The sequence below is a fragment of the Terrapene carolina genome, unplaced genomic scaffold, assembly GCF_002925995.2.
Source record: "Terrapene carolina triunguis isolate 2854851 unplaced genomic scaffold, T_m_triunguis-2.0 Scaffold629, whole genome shotgun sequence".
NCBI classification, from domain to species: Eukaryota; Metazoa; Chordata; order Testudines; family Emydidae; genus Terrapene; species Terrapene triunguis.
In genome coordinates this window covers 2,585,139-2,603,245 of record NW_020664980.1, presented here as the reverse complement: position 1 = coordinate 2,603,245, position 18,107 = coordinate 2,585,139, and the positions used below count along the sequence as shown (strand labels likewise).

General features: G+C 43.2%; 1 protein-coding gene across 1 annotated transcript; it reads right to left on the bottom strand.

Annotated features, from left to right (window-relative positions):
- Window positions 1–1,507: 1,507 nt before the first annotated feature.
- On the bottom strand, window positions 1,508–13,360 carry PLAC8L1 (PLAC8 like 1). Its single transcript, XM_026659518.1, has 4 exons — window positions 13,236–13,360; window positions 8,495–8,628; window positions 2,930–3,066; window positions 1,508–1,682 (listed from the first exon to the last, which is right to left on the bottom strand). The coding sequence occupies exons 1-4, from the start codon at window positions 13,358–13,360 to the stop codon at window positions 1,539–1,541; spliced, it is 540 nt and encodes a 179-aa protein (XP_026515303.1). The 3' UTR covers window positions 1,508–1,538.
- Window positions 13,361–18,107: the final 4,747 nt, after the last annotated feature.

Genomic DNA, 18,107 nt, shown 5'->3' with positions numbered 1-18,107 from the left:
TAAATCACTTTCCTCAAGAGGAGGAAGTGAAAAGTTGATGAACAAAATGTATCTTCATCTTCTGTTTTGTATTAACCACTGAGGTATTTATTTTGTATTTCATCAGTTGAAAGGCTCTCGTTTTAGAATGCTCTAAGTTACTACAAATTTACTTGCTTACGTTTATAACTCTAATGTTTAGGTTTGTTGTCTATAGACGAATAAAAAAAAAGTTACCTTGACTTGAGTGGACTACTGCACCTTATACACTGGAAATGTAATTGACAGACTGGGTTTCAGAATGAGTGCACTGCAAAAATTAGCTCATTAGCATGGTGGAGGTCAACAGATGGAAAGTATAGATGTTGGTCAAGTTTCCAATGCCAAATATGTATATGATTCCATTCTGTAAAAGATTTTGTGTTGCCATGAAATTTGTTTTTGCATGAAACAATAAAACCATGTTTATTTTCATTTATTTGAACTTAATTCTACTTCTAGTCTTTCCAGTTGCCTGCATGAAAGGAATTACTTTGTACAGGAGAATTATTTTAGTGCTGGTTTCAGGGGACTTAGCAGATCTACTCTGAATTCAGCCATTCCTTTCCAGCTACTCTGGGACTGTGGTTTGAGTTTGGGACTCTAGCTAGGACTACCATGGCTGTCTCCCTCTACCCATCACCATTTTGACACCCGATTAAAGGGAGATCTATCTCCATTCTTTGCCTGCAGCAAAACTGCAGTAATCTACAAAGGACTGTATTAATAATACATACTACTAAGAAAGTTTTCCTCCAAGGATCTCAAAGTGCATTTCAAAGGAGGGTGAGTATCATTAGTCTCATGTTTAGGAAATGGAATCAGATAGACTAAGTGAGCTGCTTAGGTCACACTGTGAGTTGCTGGAGAAAGAATCCATTTCCTTCCACTTCCAGTTTTATGCCCTATTCATGGCACTGTGCTTCCTCCCTTAAATGTGCTATTTCTCTATAAGAACATAAGAACGGCCGTACCGGGTCAGACCAAAGGTCCATCTAGCCCAGTATCCTGTCTACCGACAGTGGCCAGTGCCAGGTGCCCCAGAGGGAGTGGACCTAACAGGCAATGATCAAGTGATCTCTCTCCTGCCATCCATCTCCACCGTCTGACAAACAGAGGCTAGGGACACCATTCCTTACCCATCGTGGCTAATAGCCATTAATGGACTCTATAGCCTTTTCAGTTGCAGTGATTTTGCCACTGCTGCTTTGCTAAGGAATTGCATGCAAAATGCTTTGCATCAAGATTCCAGATCCCTGTGCCCAGAGAGAGAGAGAGGTCATCAACAGTGCCATACTTCAGAGCAGGCCCTAGATCATTGAACCACATAATATGGTTGTACTGTGGAAATTTGCAGCTGAGGTGGTTAGGTGTTATATCACAGTTTAACATATACAGCCTTGCAGGAGTATTAGAAAGCCTTTGCTGTAAGACACAAATGCATTTTATTTCTAAAAATAAGGTATTTTACATTGGCAGGAGGGGAAGTATCACGAGTCAAGCTTTCTGGCTGGGAATTTTTAAACTAGGGTATCTTTAGCTGTAGGAGCAGTGTTTATTTCATAGATCTGGGTCGTAGCCCTCCTCTTCAGCTCTCGGGCCACTTGGCAAACAGCAAAAGGCCAGCAACAATGAACTGCCATCCAGTCTTCACACAGGGTTCCCTGGGGAAAGCAGGAAAATCATTTCACACAAATGGAATGACCGTGAAGCAGCTTTTCCACCTCGCTATGTGTTTCCTATTCTAATCACCCTACAGTAAGAACAAGTTGCTGGGCCTGATTCGGACCTAAATCAACAAGTTACCCTGGATTTACATTGGGGTACATGAGATCTGATTTGGGTCCAGTGCCTAACAGGATCTTTTCTAATCTACTGGCCTACAGAAGACTTAGAATCTGTCTACACTGCAGTGTACCATTAATCCAGCTAGCTCACGTACTGGATAGCAGTGAAGCCACGGCAGCATAGACTTCAACACAGGCTAGCTGCCCGGGTAATTGCTGAGGGTCCTGGGCAGGCTTGTACAGCCCATATTGAAGCCCAGGCTGCTGCAGCTTCACTGCGGTCAGTACCGGAGCGAACTAGACTGAGGCTAACTTGGGTATGTCTACACGAGCTGCAGTTACACCCCCGCACTGCAGCGCAGACATAACCTTAGGCTCTGATCTTGCAAGGTGCTGAGTGCCCATGACTCCCATTAAAGCCAATGAGATTTGAGGATATTCAGGACCTCATAAGCCTTTAAAGTGTCTCTACACATGGTTTGAACAATGTTCTTTGTTCCCTGCCATCCTGATTACATAGCAATGAATATTTTACAGCATCAGCTCTGGGCTATGTAAATGTACAGCAACAAAAACAACAATCCCCACCCACCTACCCCCACAGTTCTGTTCTTCCAAAGTACTTTAAAAAACATGAGTAGTTGCTTGGAGTTGGCATTCTATTATAAATCAAATGCTGCCTTTGCCTCCGTGCAAAGAGAAAGGGCATTCTTGAGGTTTAATGCATTAGTTCTGCTTTAAAAATGCATTAAGGCATCTGAACAACAGATTCTCAGATCACAGAGGAGTTTGGCTAGAGGACCCTGTTCAAACCCTAGCTGAAACTAAGGGAGGAGGAAGGCCAGTGAGGTGCTGAGCTCCCTGTTCTCAGGATCAGGCCCCAAATGAACTTTTTACATTTGCATAATTTCTACATCATCAATATTCAGTAGCAGACTCTAGCACACTAATCCCATTTGACCACGTCTACAGATATTAAGCTTGTTCTGCAGTCTCTCTTTTGGGAACAGGAGGAACATGCCTCTTAGCATTATGTAAGCTGCACAAAAGAGCCTCCCACCTCCACCCTCCCAAACACACACACACACACACACACACACACACACACACACACACACACTTACTCGTATCTTGTATTTCTCTCTGGCGCCGACTCTCAACGCTAAGGTGGAACCTGGCAGCAATGGGAAACACAGGCACTCCCCATAGTTCCTTGCAAGGTTGCATTCTAGACATGGGCTACACAAGGCCCCACAGACACCTGCCAGTAACCACAATCACAGGAGTGCTGTAGGTTCACACTTAACAAGAGGCAAATAGCACTTTGAAAATAACCTGGGACATTAATTTTATTCTAATAACCTTGTCCCCTCGGGGATAAGAACGTTTTAAACTGGACTTCACAGAATTCTAGCAAACCCTACGCTAGCAGGGAGGTGGCGGCTTTCCAATATGTCCCATCTCCTCTTCCCAATCCCCTAGTGCTTAGTTCTCAACATGTAGCTTTCTGCAGAACACCAGGTAGGGTTTCATAAGTCACAGTTCGATAACCACTACTCTACTTGGCCCAGCAGGTCATTTTTGGTTCTAATGTCTATGGATCTATGAACTATGCTATCTTCAACCAACCATTGCTAGCAGGATGCTGCTATGGTTTTGCTGATCAGTGTGGATAGGGATTTTAATCTTTGAGCTAAAACAACCAACACAGGTATACAATGGATCACCTACCCCCACAAAAGTAGTCTATATAACACTTTTCTAACACTAACGACCTTTTTATACTACTGTTCCAACCAAGTCAGAAGATACAGATCCCCTGTAGTGCAAATGGGCCCTAAATCTCCAGAAGTGTCACTCTATGAACAACAAGGGGGATGAACTGACAGCAAAGCTTAAAATGTATTGTATTCAAAATATCTTTCCAGACAGCACTGAATCCCATTTGGCTTCATTTGTTTTTCTTTTTACAATTCTTGAAAAAGGTAAATTCAACAGCATTGTTATCACAGTTTCATGCAATTCATTTAAATGTCTTTTGTTCTCAAATCAGGAGTAAAAGCGCCTAGGATAGCATTTGTCTACAGCAGAATTATAGCACAAGTGCCCACCGCAGGGAATCATTCATTTAATTTCTTTGGTGACAATAGATACAGTATTTTTCAATAAAATATATTAGTTCCTGTTCTGTTAATTGTGGTCCATAGCCCCCTTTTTGGGAAATCTTCACATTAATCTCAGTGGAAGCCTAAATCTGTAATTACTTTAAATATTATGTTCTGAAGATGACAAAAGCTGAAAGAAATCGTATAGCCACAGCCCTCAACTCACCTAATCTGGGAGCAGGGTACTGGCTAAGACAACAAAGTCAATGCAAACGATCCCAGGTGACACAGCAGGAGAAACTAAACAGAGTTCTTCATCCAGAAGGATATTTTCTCCACGTGGCTGAGAGCAAAATTTGAAAGCCAAAACTGAATCCCCAGCTCTATCTTCAGCTGAGTAGTGATGCCAACCAGGTCTTGCAACCTATTTTTATGGCCCAATCAACCCAGCCAGAAATTGGAATTAAAAAGCCCTGCCCCCTCAGTGTAGAACTCCACTGATTTTAGTAGAGTTGACAGGTGTCAATGAGGGCATAGTTTGACCTCATACCTGCATCCAAAGCTCAGCTGAGCTACCTTCAGACAAATCAGTCAAAGCAGTAGCAGTTTTCTGAGAACATGCACATCAGCTGTATTGTTTCAGCTGCTCCACTGTGAATTTAAGTTCATTGATCTATTGAACAATTGCAAACACATACATATGCCAGTTTATTCCTCCAACTGGCATTAAAAATACTTTTTCCATAAAATAAGCAGCCCTGGCCTTTAGAGTTGTGTTCAGAATAAAATTCAGAGAACTAGTTCACAATGAGCAATATGAAGCACCTTGTGCCTTTGAATCTGGCATTGCTCCAGATTGTATTCTTACTGCAAATTAATAGTGATGATTTGCTATTGTTGACATATTATGAAAGAGATAAAAGGACAAAAGAAACCAGAAGAAAATAATAAGCGAGAGAAAATAAAGACAAGAAAACCTGAAGTGCTATTAAGGAAATAAAACATCAAAAGAAACAAAGAAAAAACATTGCTATTAGTTGTTTACCTTCTGTTTAAAGGATTAGAAATCTCCACAACAATTTCTTTTCTTTTTTTTCCCTTTCTTTTTTAGTTAAGGCAAAGAAACAATTTCTTTTGAAAGATCAGAGGGAAACTAATGCATGTTTAGGATTCCATGGTGTGTCAGACTAAGATACAGAAGGCAGGTTCATTGCCTTTTTTAATTTTTAGCAACTGCTTATACACAAAAGAGTTTGGTTTTTAAAAAAAACTGTGTTTACGAACATACCATCTCTCTCTTAGTCAGGGATGGCAGGAAGCCATTGATTAATGGCACCTAGTTAGTGCTATAAGCCATGGGGATAATGCAAACTCTCAGTGTAACACAGGAGAGGAGGATGACAGAAGAACGACTAGCTGACCAAATCCTTTTTGATGCTGAGCATCCCTGACTCCAGCAGACTTCCATGGATGATGTCAGTGCTGAATGCTACTCAGGGATCTAGCCAACTAGATTTAAATGTTCCCACATGACGGCTAATAACTGTGACATTATGAGCGGCTGTAGCAAAAGGAGTTATTCGGCAGCCAAGATTTAACACAGCTGCAGTAGAGAGGGGCTTATGTACTCTAGTGCTTGCTTAACATAATTTATGACCAAATTAAATAAGGGAATAAAGAGAGTATATGTCTTCCACCCACCGCATGCAAGCCCATAGGCACACACAAATTACAGCTCTGGGTTATCCTACCATTTTCCGGTTGGTTGGAAGGGGACTCAAGTCCAAAGAAAATGGAAAGTTGAAAATAATGAGTTTTTACTTTTCTGTTATTTAATTAAACTGAAATAAGGGAGGAGGAGGAAAGGGGCTGTATTTCTGGCTTTAGTGCCTATCATTTCAACCCCTCGGTAGCAGCAGGTACTCCAAGTGCTATATGTGGATGTGCCACCATGTATGTAAATTTATTCTCTCTAATTGAAAAGAATGACAGCATTAAGCTAATTTAATATTGGGCAAGTTCAAGGATCGGTTTTCAAATAGAAATTAAAACTTTCCACTCCTCCTAAATGAGGACATCAAAGACCTTGATAGACATACAGGAATTTAGTCTAACATGAGGCAAAAATATCATCCCCACTTTGCAAAAGGGGAACCTGAGGGACAGAGAAGGTAAGCGACTTGCCCGAGCTTACAATCATGCTACAGCATGTCTTTAGAAGATCCAGGAGAAGAACTCATGATTCACAAGTGCTGCACCTTAACCACTCAACAGTCCCTGCTTCTTTCCTTCAGGGAAAATCACACAATTAAACTAGCTTTTCAGCTCTGGAGAACTGACCTTTTTCAATTCATTTGGTTTTTTAAATCAAGTTCTGTCTAATTAAAGTACTTGTCTGGCCTCGATCACCGGAGTATCTGGGCACCTCACAGTTTGTAACGTATTTACCCTCCCAAGGAATGCACAGTTTGTAACATATTTACCCTCCCAAGGAATGGCAGTGCTATTATCCCCATTTTACAGATGGGGATCTGAGGCACAAAAGATATGTCTACACAGCAACTGGGAGCGTGTCCCCCAGCCAGATAGACAGACAAGCTCCACTCAAGTTAGCATGCTAAAAAGAGCAGTCTGGACATTGTGGCACAGGCAGCAGCTCAGGCTAGACACCCGAGCTTGGACCCAGGAATTCGGGTGAGCTTGGACTCTGGCAGCTGGCCTAAACTACTCCCCATGCTGCAACAGCCACTCTCCTATTTTCAGCGCACTAGCTCAACTGTCTACCTGGCTGGGAGACCTGCTCCCAACTGCAATGCAGACATACCCAGGGAGGCTAAGGCCATGTCTACACTGCGACCCACAGCACGAAGTCTCAGAGCCCAGGCCAATTGACTTAGGCTTGCAGGACTCAAGCTAAAGTGCTCAAAATAGCGGTGTAGATGTTCAGGCTCAGGCTGGAGCCTAGGCTTTGAAACCTGGTGCGAGAGGAAGGTCTCAGAGCCCTGGCTCCAAATCAAACATTTACACTTTTATTTTTAGCCCCACAACCTGAGTCAGAGTCTACTGACCCAAGGCTCCAGAATTCAGTGCCCTGGGTTTTTGTTTTTGTTTTTTTGCAGCACAGACATACACTGACTAGCTCAAGATCAAACAGGAATGCAGGGGGGAAAAGCTGGGACTTGAACTCAAGTCTCTGGCTAGTGCCTTAATCACTAGACCATCCTTCCTCTCTGAACATCTGTTCAAAATGTGTTTAACACACAGGTAATCCAGTAACATGCACCTCTCATAGTACATACTCTAGCTTACAAAATGGGGCATTCTAGTCATCTGATGGAATATCATGCCTTCCTATTGGTGAGAGTAACTCCTCTGAAAATGATAACTTTCAGAATCAATTCTCTTTTGACAAGGATTGTTCTCAATATTCCAGAAACTAATCTTCAAGAACTGATCCAATATTTAAAGCTATTTTGCAACTATGGAAGAAAAGTAGATGGGGGAGTTTTGGTTCGGGGGTCCTTTGGTACTGAGGGAGTTGGCACCAGAAACTACAAACTACTTCAAAAACAATATGGCTATAAGCAACTCACTAATGCACAACAGCAAACAGATTTGGCTGGAGATATCTAGTCTTTCAGACCCATCTTCCCTGGTTCTCTCAAGTACTGATGTGGTTTAATTCAGCCCGCAGGGGAGGAAAATAGACTGAGCCCATTTAGCTCAAACCTGCTTCAGGACACCCCTCCTTCTCTTCCTTCTGGCAACGGAAACAGTAGCAGCCATTCAAATTAGGGACCATTCCAGAATGCAGGGAAGTTGTGATAAACACTGTCACAAGTAAAATTAGCATAGAGATCTCACTTTGATCCCATCATTCGCCCACACTATAAATCACCACGCAATATGATAAGATGGGTATCCCCTGTTCAGGAAAGGCACAGAACTCGCAAATGTAAGTCAGCAATGGAGTTCATTAGCAGGGCTGTGTAGAGGAAGCTTGCAGGACACACCAGATAAACCAAAGGGGAAAGTGTGTGTGAAAGATTCTTTGAAACTATTTGCAAAATCCTTAATGAGTTCCTGCATTACACGGGCTAATACTTTGTTCTGTTAGCACTCACTTACATGGAGCACCCGAATGAAACAAAAACATGGAACAACTAAGGCCTCTGTGACAGGCATTCTACAGCTTTCAGCACCTGAATTGGAGTCAGAAGAATTGGTCTATTCCTGACTTTACCACTGATTCACTGTGTTAGCTTCAGTAAGACACTTAATGGTCCGATGCCTCAGTTTCCCTACTGACAAAATGGGACAATAAAATACACCCAACCTTTAGAATCCATGAAAGAGGCTTCCACAAGTGTTATTTGTTTTTATGATTTGACTATTGATTTATTGGGAGTCTCGGTTATATTAATTTCATTACCCCTAAACCAGCCATGATGGATGGTCTGATCTTCAAGCTCCAGTGTCTGGTAACTGGTCTATAAAAGTCTCATTTTGTTTTCCTCCCCGTATTACTTGGATTCATCCCCAAAGGAGGAATTAAAGCAATGATAAAACACTGCAAACTCTTACAAACACTCTTGTCACTGCAGATACCAAAGAGGCCAGTGGTCCAATCTCCTCCGGTCCGTATGACTGTTGTGACGGTGGACGTGCCAACCCCACGAGTCGGCTGAGTTGTCACGGGCTCTGTTGGCTTTTTGTTCCTGATTGAAAAAAAAGCAATAAAATATAAAAGGGAGGCTGGGCTTTTACCACCAAGGTTGCTCATAAACGAAGCAATCCTGAGTTTGACAGAAAAAAAAAGTGGAATTCATTATTTTAGTGCTACCAATTTGCTTTATGGCTATCCTCTTTTGCAGTTTCGTTTCTCTCTGATTCTGTTGCTGCTGCTCTCTATCCTCTCAGAGTGTGGCAGAAAATATAGCTGATCACCAGTGCCCTTCAGTCTCTAGCAAACAAAGAAATGATCAGAAACCAAGTACTTCAAGTGCAAATATACAATATCCATGCAAGTTTCAGCATCCACCAGCCAAATCACTGCAATTTACCTCTTGAATGTTAACGCTAGAAATCTGTTCCTAGCACAGACCTTTCATCCTTATGATGAATGTATCAAATCATTCATCATTTCACCAGAGGGGGTTTTCAAGGGCTGAGCTACTGATACTGATTGTTTTCTGAGTGGTTTTCATTTGCATGCTGAAATTGCATTCTTTCCTTTTCGGACATAGCATGAAACTTGGTTTCTGAGCCAGACCCAGCCTCTTTCTAAAGTAGTATTGTGAGCAACTCTTCTGGTGGAATATCTAAAGCTGCATTCGGTGCTGCATCTTCCAAGAGGTGCAGCCCAGAAGATGCCCCCAAGGGGTGTAGGGTGTGCCAAAGTACCTTAATCCCCCTTTGTACCACCCAGACTGTGCCTGCAGCCGATGATGCAAACCCCAAATTATGGCAGCATCTTCAGAGTTATCTGCAGGGATCTTTGCAGCCTAGAATGGTAGAAGTGCTCAATGCTATATCCACTCCCCTTCTTTTTGCCAACACCCTTGCCTCACCCATGCCATGTTCCCAGCCCTGCTTCTTACAGCAGGGAGGCTGAAATACAGGGAGAGGAGCAGCAAATCGGATCTCATGTGTCAGAGATTCATTCAACTGCCTGCAGGGTCAGGAAGGAATTTTTTCTCTGATACACAATTGGCCAGATGTATTCTAGGGTTGTTGAAAATTTTTTATTTATTTATTTTTTGCCCTCTTCTGAAGCACCAGAGACTGGCCACAGCTGGAGCCACAATGACAAATGGGGAGGAGCAGTGCTCTCAGGTGGCATGGAGAATCCTCTTGTTTAGATGCCTGGCTGGTGTTTCTTGCTGACATGCTCAGGCTCATACAGATCCTCAGATTTGGAATCAGGAAGGAGTCCTCCCCCCCCCCGCCCATGTCAGACTGGCTGGGACTTTGGGTAAGTTTTGCCTCTCTCTTCAGCAAGGGTCATAGATCATCTGGGCATGTCTTACCTAATCTATTTCCTGCCATTGCAGGGGCCTCGGGCAGTGGTACCTCGGTCTCTCCTGTTCTCTGCCTATGGCACTCAATGGTTTTGTTTCCTGAGGACTGAAATGCTTTTGTCTAACTAAAATCATTGGGCTCAATCTGAATGCATCAAATCATAGAAACGTAGAGCTAGAATGGACCCGGAGAAGTCATCAAAGCCCAGCTCCAGTGCCGAGGCAGGGCCAAGTAAACCTAGACCATCCCTGACAGGTGTTTATCCAACCTGTTCTTAAAAAAATCCCAACGGGGATTCCATAGCCTCCATTGGAAACCTAGGGTACGTCTTCACTACCCGCCGCATCAGCGGGTAGTAATTGACCTATCGGGGATCTATTTATCACGTCTCGTCTAGATGCGATAAATTGATCCCCGAATGCACCCCCCGTCGACTCCGGAACTCCACCAGGGCGAGAGGGGGAAGCGCAGTCGACGGGGGAGCCGCAGCCATCGATCCCGCGCCGTGAGGACGCGAGGTAAGTCGATCTAAGATACGTCGACTTCAGCTACGCTATTCTCGTAGCTGAAGTTCTGTACCTTAGATCGATTCCTCCCCCAGTGTAGACCAGAGCTTAACTACCCTTAGGCTTGGTCTACACTTACCCCCCAAGTCGAAGTAAGGTACGCAAATTCAGCTACGTGAATAACGTAGCTGAATTCGACATACCTTACTTCGAACTTACCGCGGTTCAGACGCGGTCCACACGCGGCAGGCAGGCTCCCCGTCGACTCCGCGGTACTCCTCTCGTTGAGCTGGAGTACCGCAGTCGACGGTGAGCACTTCCTGGTTCGATTTATCGCGTCCAGACCAGACGCGATAAATCGAACCCGGAACTTCGATCCCCAGCCGTCGAACTACCCGGTAAGTGTAGACTAGCCCTTAGAGTTGGAATGTTTTTTCTAATATCTACCCTAAATCTCCCTTGCTAAAGATTATGCCCATTACTTCTTATCTTATTTTCAGTGGACCTGGAGAACTGACCACTGTCCTTATAAAAGCCATTAACGTATCTGAAGACTGTTAGCAGGTCTCGCCTCAGTCTTCATTTCTCAAGACTAAACAGACCCAGTTTTTTTAACCTTTCCTCATAGGTAGGATTTTCTAAACCTTTTATCATTTTTGTTGCTCTCCTCTTTCCTAATGTGTGGTGCCCAGAATTGGACACAGGACTCTAGCTGAGGCCCCTCACCAGTGCCTAGTAGAGTGGGACAATTACCTCCCATGTCTTACATAAAACACTCCCCATTAATACTCCCCAAAATATTAGCCTTTATATAAGGATATCTGGGTGAAAATTCATGGACTGTGTTAAACAAGAGGTCAGACTAGATGATCTATAATGGTCCTTTCTGGACTTAAACTCTATGAAATCAATGAAAATAGGACCACGTAAACTGGCATTAAGCAGCTCCAGCATTGGGGGAATTTGCTGTAGGGCTTAGGTGACACCTTTACAGCTCCAGCCTACATGGCATGGTAGCAGCACAAACAGAGGCCAGAGTGGGGACCAAAATCTGGCTCCCAGGTCTCAGGTTTATTTCATACAAATGGAGAGTCAAACCAGAGTGGTTCGATCCCCATTTAAAAACCAAGAGTTGGCAGCAACAGACCTGCATGGATTTTTTAAAATTATTTATTAAAATGCTCCACATAGTAATTAATTTTCCCTAGGTTCAATAATGGTGTTCCACTTGCTTTGAAATTGAAACTGCAAGAACCTTAATAAAAAGGGATTGAGAGGTTGACTAGTTTCTCTGGACTTCTGGTAAAGTAATGCTGCTTTTTGCCGAACGATTTTTTTTTAATGCTTCTTGCAGCAATGCTACCTCAGTAAATCACAACAGTTAAATCTCTACTATAGTATCCTAGGGGAACTATTTTCTCCACCGCCTTTCTCCAGCAGTGGAAGAACACAGCAGTCTCGCTGCTGTGCTAAATCAGGGAAGCTGTCCTTCACGCCAATATCAATAGGTTCTGCTATTAAACTATATAACTCAGGGGGAGCCTGTATCAATCCTCAGCATTTCTTAATGTTATTCTTTGAGAACACACAACAATCTGATGATGATTTGGTCAATATTTTGACCATACGGGACAACACGCACTTAAATTAGAAATGGCAGCAAGGTCTAGTTGACATGGACCTAAGAGCCAAGAACTCCTGGGGCCCAGCCACCCTCTTCCATAGAAAGTCCCACAGGAAGGTGTCCTGTGGCAAGCCAAACTCTGTAGAAATCAGGGGTCTGCTGGAGAATGAGATTCATCTGTATGGAGGCCCTGTGCCTCCACACTGGATTTGGGATCCACTCCTTCTATGTTGCCAGGGACTCTTGTACCTTGGGTCAGTACAGAGCAGCTCTGGTTCATGAAGTAATATAGATGTTGGCTATATCAGTGCTTGAGTAGTGAATTCTCCGCAGAGTTGCTGGAGGTAGGCCTGGGGGTTGTAGGGCTCTCTCAGCCTCATTCCCAGCCCCATGGAAGCACAAGGAAGGTGCTGTGGAAGCAATTAACACACACATGCATACAAGGGGGAAGATCCTCTCCATGTGGGTCAAGGAGGGCCAATCCAGGCCCTGAGCTGTAATCCCAGTTTTGTACTGATGCTTCTCAGGCAAGACTCAATCGCAGTGTATCATGCCATTGTTTCCTATGCTGTAAAATGGGGATAATGCTTATCTATCCCACACAGGCAATTTGAGAGTTGATCAATATTAACCTACAGCCACATGAAAGTGCACAGCACTACATAAAAATTAAAAATGAGTATTTGCAAATGTGCTCACTCATGGCTGTTTCCTAAAGGGGATTCCTTTCCTACTCAGCAGCTGATTTGTGTGTCTCATTAACATTTAGTTGATGATTTCAGGTTGTTCCTAATCTCAGTGGAGAATAAATCCAGCAAAGGTCAAACTATCTTGCTAGCCCAATAAGACACTACTGAAATATATCCAGATGTGGTTTAATCAAAATTTGGATTCTGGGTGCTTTGTTGGTGCCCCATACAGTCACTGGTTCTCTCTTCATTGGCCATGAAGGCCTAAAAGGACCAATCAGCTTCTCAGCTGAAATCCACACAGGACTGAATAACAAGGAATCATCTCTAAGACTTGTGCCAAACTGAATCCTGTACACAGCACTATACTGCAGCAAGCATACATTTCTGATCACCTGTAATACGTTTTTTTTGTTTTTTAACACACCATTTATTTGTAATGCCAACTATGAAGTGAAAGGCAAGCGCCTCATTTTATTTCTTACCGTAGAGCAGAAAGAAAAAAGGTCCCATCTTCAGGTGTTGTTAGGGAAAGGATAAGCGGCGCTTGGATCTCAGGCAATGAGGCCTCCTCAGTCACACTGAAGCAGTGACTTCCCAACTGGTTCATTTGGTGTTGAGGGGAAGGAGAGAGAAAAATTCTCCTCTGTTGGATTCAGAAGTGCCTCAAGATTGCTCACAGCTGAATACTGATGACATCATTGCATGCTCAGGCCTGATGTCACAATGGGGTCCCAACAGCTGAAACAACCTCCAGATTAGAAAGTGAAACCCCCTCCTCCCCCAGAAATTACACACACACACACACACACATACACATTTACATTAAATCTGAAGATAGCCCTTCTGCCTCTAAAGCACGTCTGTTGTGGATGGGAGAGTCCTTTAAAATGATGAATGACTGGAGATACAGGCCTGAAATTTAAAGTGATGGAAGATAATCCAGTCCCCCTTGATTAAGAACTGCTAATCAGTGCCCATGTATTTTTTTGCCACAGACATGATCCAATGGCGATTGGGCCTATAGCTCCAGCTAAGAAGTGTATAATGGTATAAATATCAGATCCAGTAGTATTACCACCTTTCCCATAGCCAGGGGCGGCTCTATGTATTTTGCCGCCCCAAGCACGGCAGCGAGGCAGCCTTCGGCGGCATGCCTGCGGGAGGTCTGCCGGTCCCGCGCCTTCGGCGTACCCGCTGCCGAATTGCCGTCGAAGCCGCAGGACTGGCGGACCTCCCGCAGGCACATGCCGCCGAAGGCAGCCTGACTGCCGCCCTCACGGAGACCGGCAGGCCGCCCCCCGCGGCTTGCCGCTCCAGGCACGCGCTTGGTGCGCTGGTGCCTGGAGCCGCCCCTGCCCATAGCCTTTCAAACTAGAACTACTAACAGTTATAGTATACAACTAATGATATATTATTTCACAGTGTTTGAAGAAATCTTTCAACAATTTACCAAAAGCAATGTGAGAAGACAGTTGCTAAGGGCATGTCTACACTTAAAACGCTGCAGCTGTAGCACTTCGGTAAAGATGCTACCTACGCCGACAGGAGGGTTTCTCCAAGAGGTGGCAGCTAGGTCAATGGGAGAATTCTCCCATAGGCCTAGCGCTGTCTACACTAGGGTTTAGGTTGGTTTAACTGCATGTCAGGGCTGTGGATTTTTCACACCCCTAAGCAACATAGTTATACTGCCCTAATTTCAAAGTTTAGACCAGGCCTGAGGCTGGAGGAGGGAGGGAAAGGGGTGGGGGGAGAGAGGGCAAAGAAACAGCTACAGTTTAATGCTGGCTGACAGCTCTGAAAACAGAGCATTCTACCAAATCAAGTTTGAAAGACAGAGATAAACCAGGTACAGGAGAAATTAAGTGCAAACAGATTTAATGCCATTGTAAGGCAGCAAGAAGTTCGTGCTCGTGACTTTGTTTAAGCTATTCCCTGTTAAAGCTTGCCTAACCCCCATTCTCCCGTAAGGCAAAGTCATCCCAAAGTTTTGCTGATAATACGGGGAATCTAACACATTAACAAATCTCTTTATCTTGTCACTAACTTTTATCAGACATAAATTGGTCAAGTACCCACATTACTGACCCACAGTTCACATAGGAGGGGTTGGTTTCTTGCCTCCATTAGAGCAGGCTTCCCACACTGCCCCCCGTGATGTTAGCGTGGTTTTTGGCAGGACCCATGTAAAAGATTGTTGCTATTGGAGTTTTCCTTGAATCTTCTAAGATGGACACCTGATGAGGGAAAATCAAGCCACATTTGTGTCACTTTGGAGAGGACTACAGAGAAAGAGGAAATCTATTTTCAGTGTTGAGTTTATTTTTAGATTGCTGAAATCTATGCACAATTTGGGATTTCATCCAATCTGTGATGGCTTTAGGTAATGCAGCCATAATAATTTGCACATTTATAGCACTTTTCAGGGGATCTCAAAGTTTTAGAAACACTAATGAAGCCTCACAAAACTCCTGAGAGAAAGGAAGATATTTTAATACTACTGCTAAAGATAGGGAAACTGAGGCACAGATGAATTAACGGAATTTGCCCAAGGCCACATAAAGGGTTAGTAGCAGAGCCTTGATAGTCATTCTGCTCCATACCACTGGACAACACTATACTTTAGCATGAGCAAAAAATTGCTCATCAATGTTTTTTAAAAGCAATTCCCTGTTAAAGCTTACCTAACCAAACTTTTTCCAGTAAGGCTGTGAAGAAGGGCCAGAGTTGTGCTACTAATAAGGAGACTCTAACACTAACAAATCTCTTTATATCGTCATTAGCTTTTATCAGACAGAAATTGCATGCGTAGCTGCATAACAGTGACATCTCCTGGAAACAAACAAACAAAACAAGACTAGGAAGAATAATCAGTTTAGTTTATCAATTGCTTCTCGTGCATTTAAAACAACGAGCTTGTCTGGACTGCAGGAACCTTGAGCAAACGTGAAGCATATTTGTCTTCGTTTTTTTGCTTCACAATGAAAAGTACAAGATTTTCCTCCTAGATGCCTTCTTTAAAAAGCAAACCAAAACATTATTTCACTGTGCAACATCAGTCTAAAATCTTCTTTGTTCTTGAAATAAGCTTTAACACAATCTGTTAAATGAGGAGCGTCAAGAAGCAACCTTTGCTGTTAGAAGCTTTTGGATCAAGTCCAGTCTGCCCTGCTTATCTGGTTGTCAGTCCACACTACTTCAGGATTATTTATTTGCTTGCTTGGTTTCCAATTTCTGGAGCCAGCCAGGGTGATTCCAGACAAGGAAAGCAGCTGTTTAAGAAATTTTTTTTGATCATCTCCATTCTACACTCTGGCCTGAAACTCAGCTGGGCTTTTTGGGGGTTGTTGCCAATAACATCTGTACTTATTTGCAGCAGCACCTATTCGCTACTTCCACTTGGATATCCACCAAAGCTGGTGGAAAGGTTTTAGGCCTTATTCCAAAGAGGAGACTTGTAATGTAACAACAACCTACTGGAACAGCATAGAAGGGTCAGCTTCAGTATATCGTCCCATTCCTGGGGTAGCACCTAAACCTTTAGCATTCTGGCTTGAAGTTGGTGTCAGTGTTATGAACTGGGACCACGGCGGCACATCTGGAAATACTTACCCGTCCTTCACTCCTTCTCTGTTTGTTAAAAACTCAGTTTTCAGTATCAGACCCAAAGTTAGTGAGGGTTGCTTAAGGAAAGTCAAACAAGTTGTGACATTCAGAGCCCTGACAATCTGCTATAAACTATTTGCTAAAAATAGGTAAGAAAAAATAATACTGAGTCTAAAGAAGTGATTTTATCTGACAATTGAGCCTGAAAAACCTGAGGAGTAGGAGGAACCATTAACATCCTACAACGGTTCTCCTAAAGCGGGATGTTTACCTAGAGACACCGGAGAGGAGAATGGGTGTATGGAGATCCTTTGAAAAAGATCCAGTGTCAGAGGTAACTCCTACAAAACACCGAATTGGTTGTGATGTGCAAGGTTTGTTTATTCAAGAGCCCTTTACATAGACTCAGAAGAATGCTTTGAAATGTATAAAAAGCCCATTGCACTGTTCAATATACACCTGTGTGAAATTAGGAGGCCATGAATTAAAGATTTCATTTCATGAGGATAATGAATTTAAAGCAAAGACTGTAACTTGAGAATGCAAGGTGCTGGGTCTTGAGCTAACAGAAGCAGCAAAGTGCACAATGCTAATCAAGACTTAACACCTTGAGCTGACCAAGACATTATAAATAGGGGCGAGGGGCAAAAATGATCATTGCTCACACATGGAGACAGGGGCAATTAATGGAAGCTCACAGAGGGACTGACATGATGCTAGGGCATGACAAAAAGAGGATGAAATCATGCACTGTCAGTCTGAGTAGAGGGCATGAAAGTTTTTCCTGCTTGATTGTAACTAAATAGCCAGACCTAGTTAGTTAAGTTTACTGCATCGTTTGTCTAACTATAGGTTATAGGTGATGCTGGAGATTAGCACAGCGAGACACTTCTGAGAGAAGGCAGACAGAAGAAAAGCAGAAATGTTAGCCTGAGCTATTGAGGGTGCCAGAAGTGGGTTTCATGTCAGCCTCATCAGGCCCAACGTAATCTCACTTACCATCTAGATCTGTTTTCATTTCCTCACCATTTGTTATTCCCAACCTTTTTACCTTTTAAGGCTCCTTATCTCGTTTCCCTCACTCTCTGATTTGTACTACTCTCTCTACCAGCAACACTCTGCTATATATACTGCCTTAAGTCACCAAACATGTTGAAAAAACAGGTAGAGAGGAGAGGATCTCAAACTCAGTGAGGTCACTTCAAGAAGAGGACAAGTGATAGTGTCAAAAGCAGCAAAGAAGATTGAGGAGGATGGGGATGGTGTAGACGACCTCAGATTTGCTGATGAAAAGGTCACTGGAGATCTTATTCAGACAGTATACATATGTATTTACATACCTGTGCCTACTATCCTACCCACTTTTATGAACACACCTAACTATTTATTTCTCCTGAGTATAACTCCATCAAAAGCATGGAGTCTTCTGAGCATTTATTTCCTTGGCTGGCCAAAAAATCCCGAGTCTTATTGTCAGTATTTTATATACTTACACAAACCGAGGGGGTTTGGTATGTGAGTCTCACTGCATATTTATAACTTCTGCCCTGGTTGCTGTAATTCCCTCTCCAGCAGATATACACTTCAGAGCAGGTTCCTACCGCTGTGATGACAAGCATTCAGCAGGCACTGTAATTCCACAGTTAAAATAGCTCATTTTCTTACTGACAAGCCCTAGTTAAAGAGGCGTTAGGAGGCAGCCTGGATGTCTGAAGAGAAATAAATCAGAGCACAGAGAAAAAGGCAAGAGA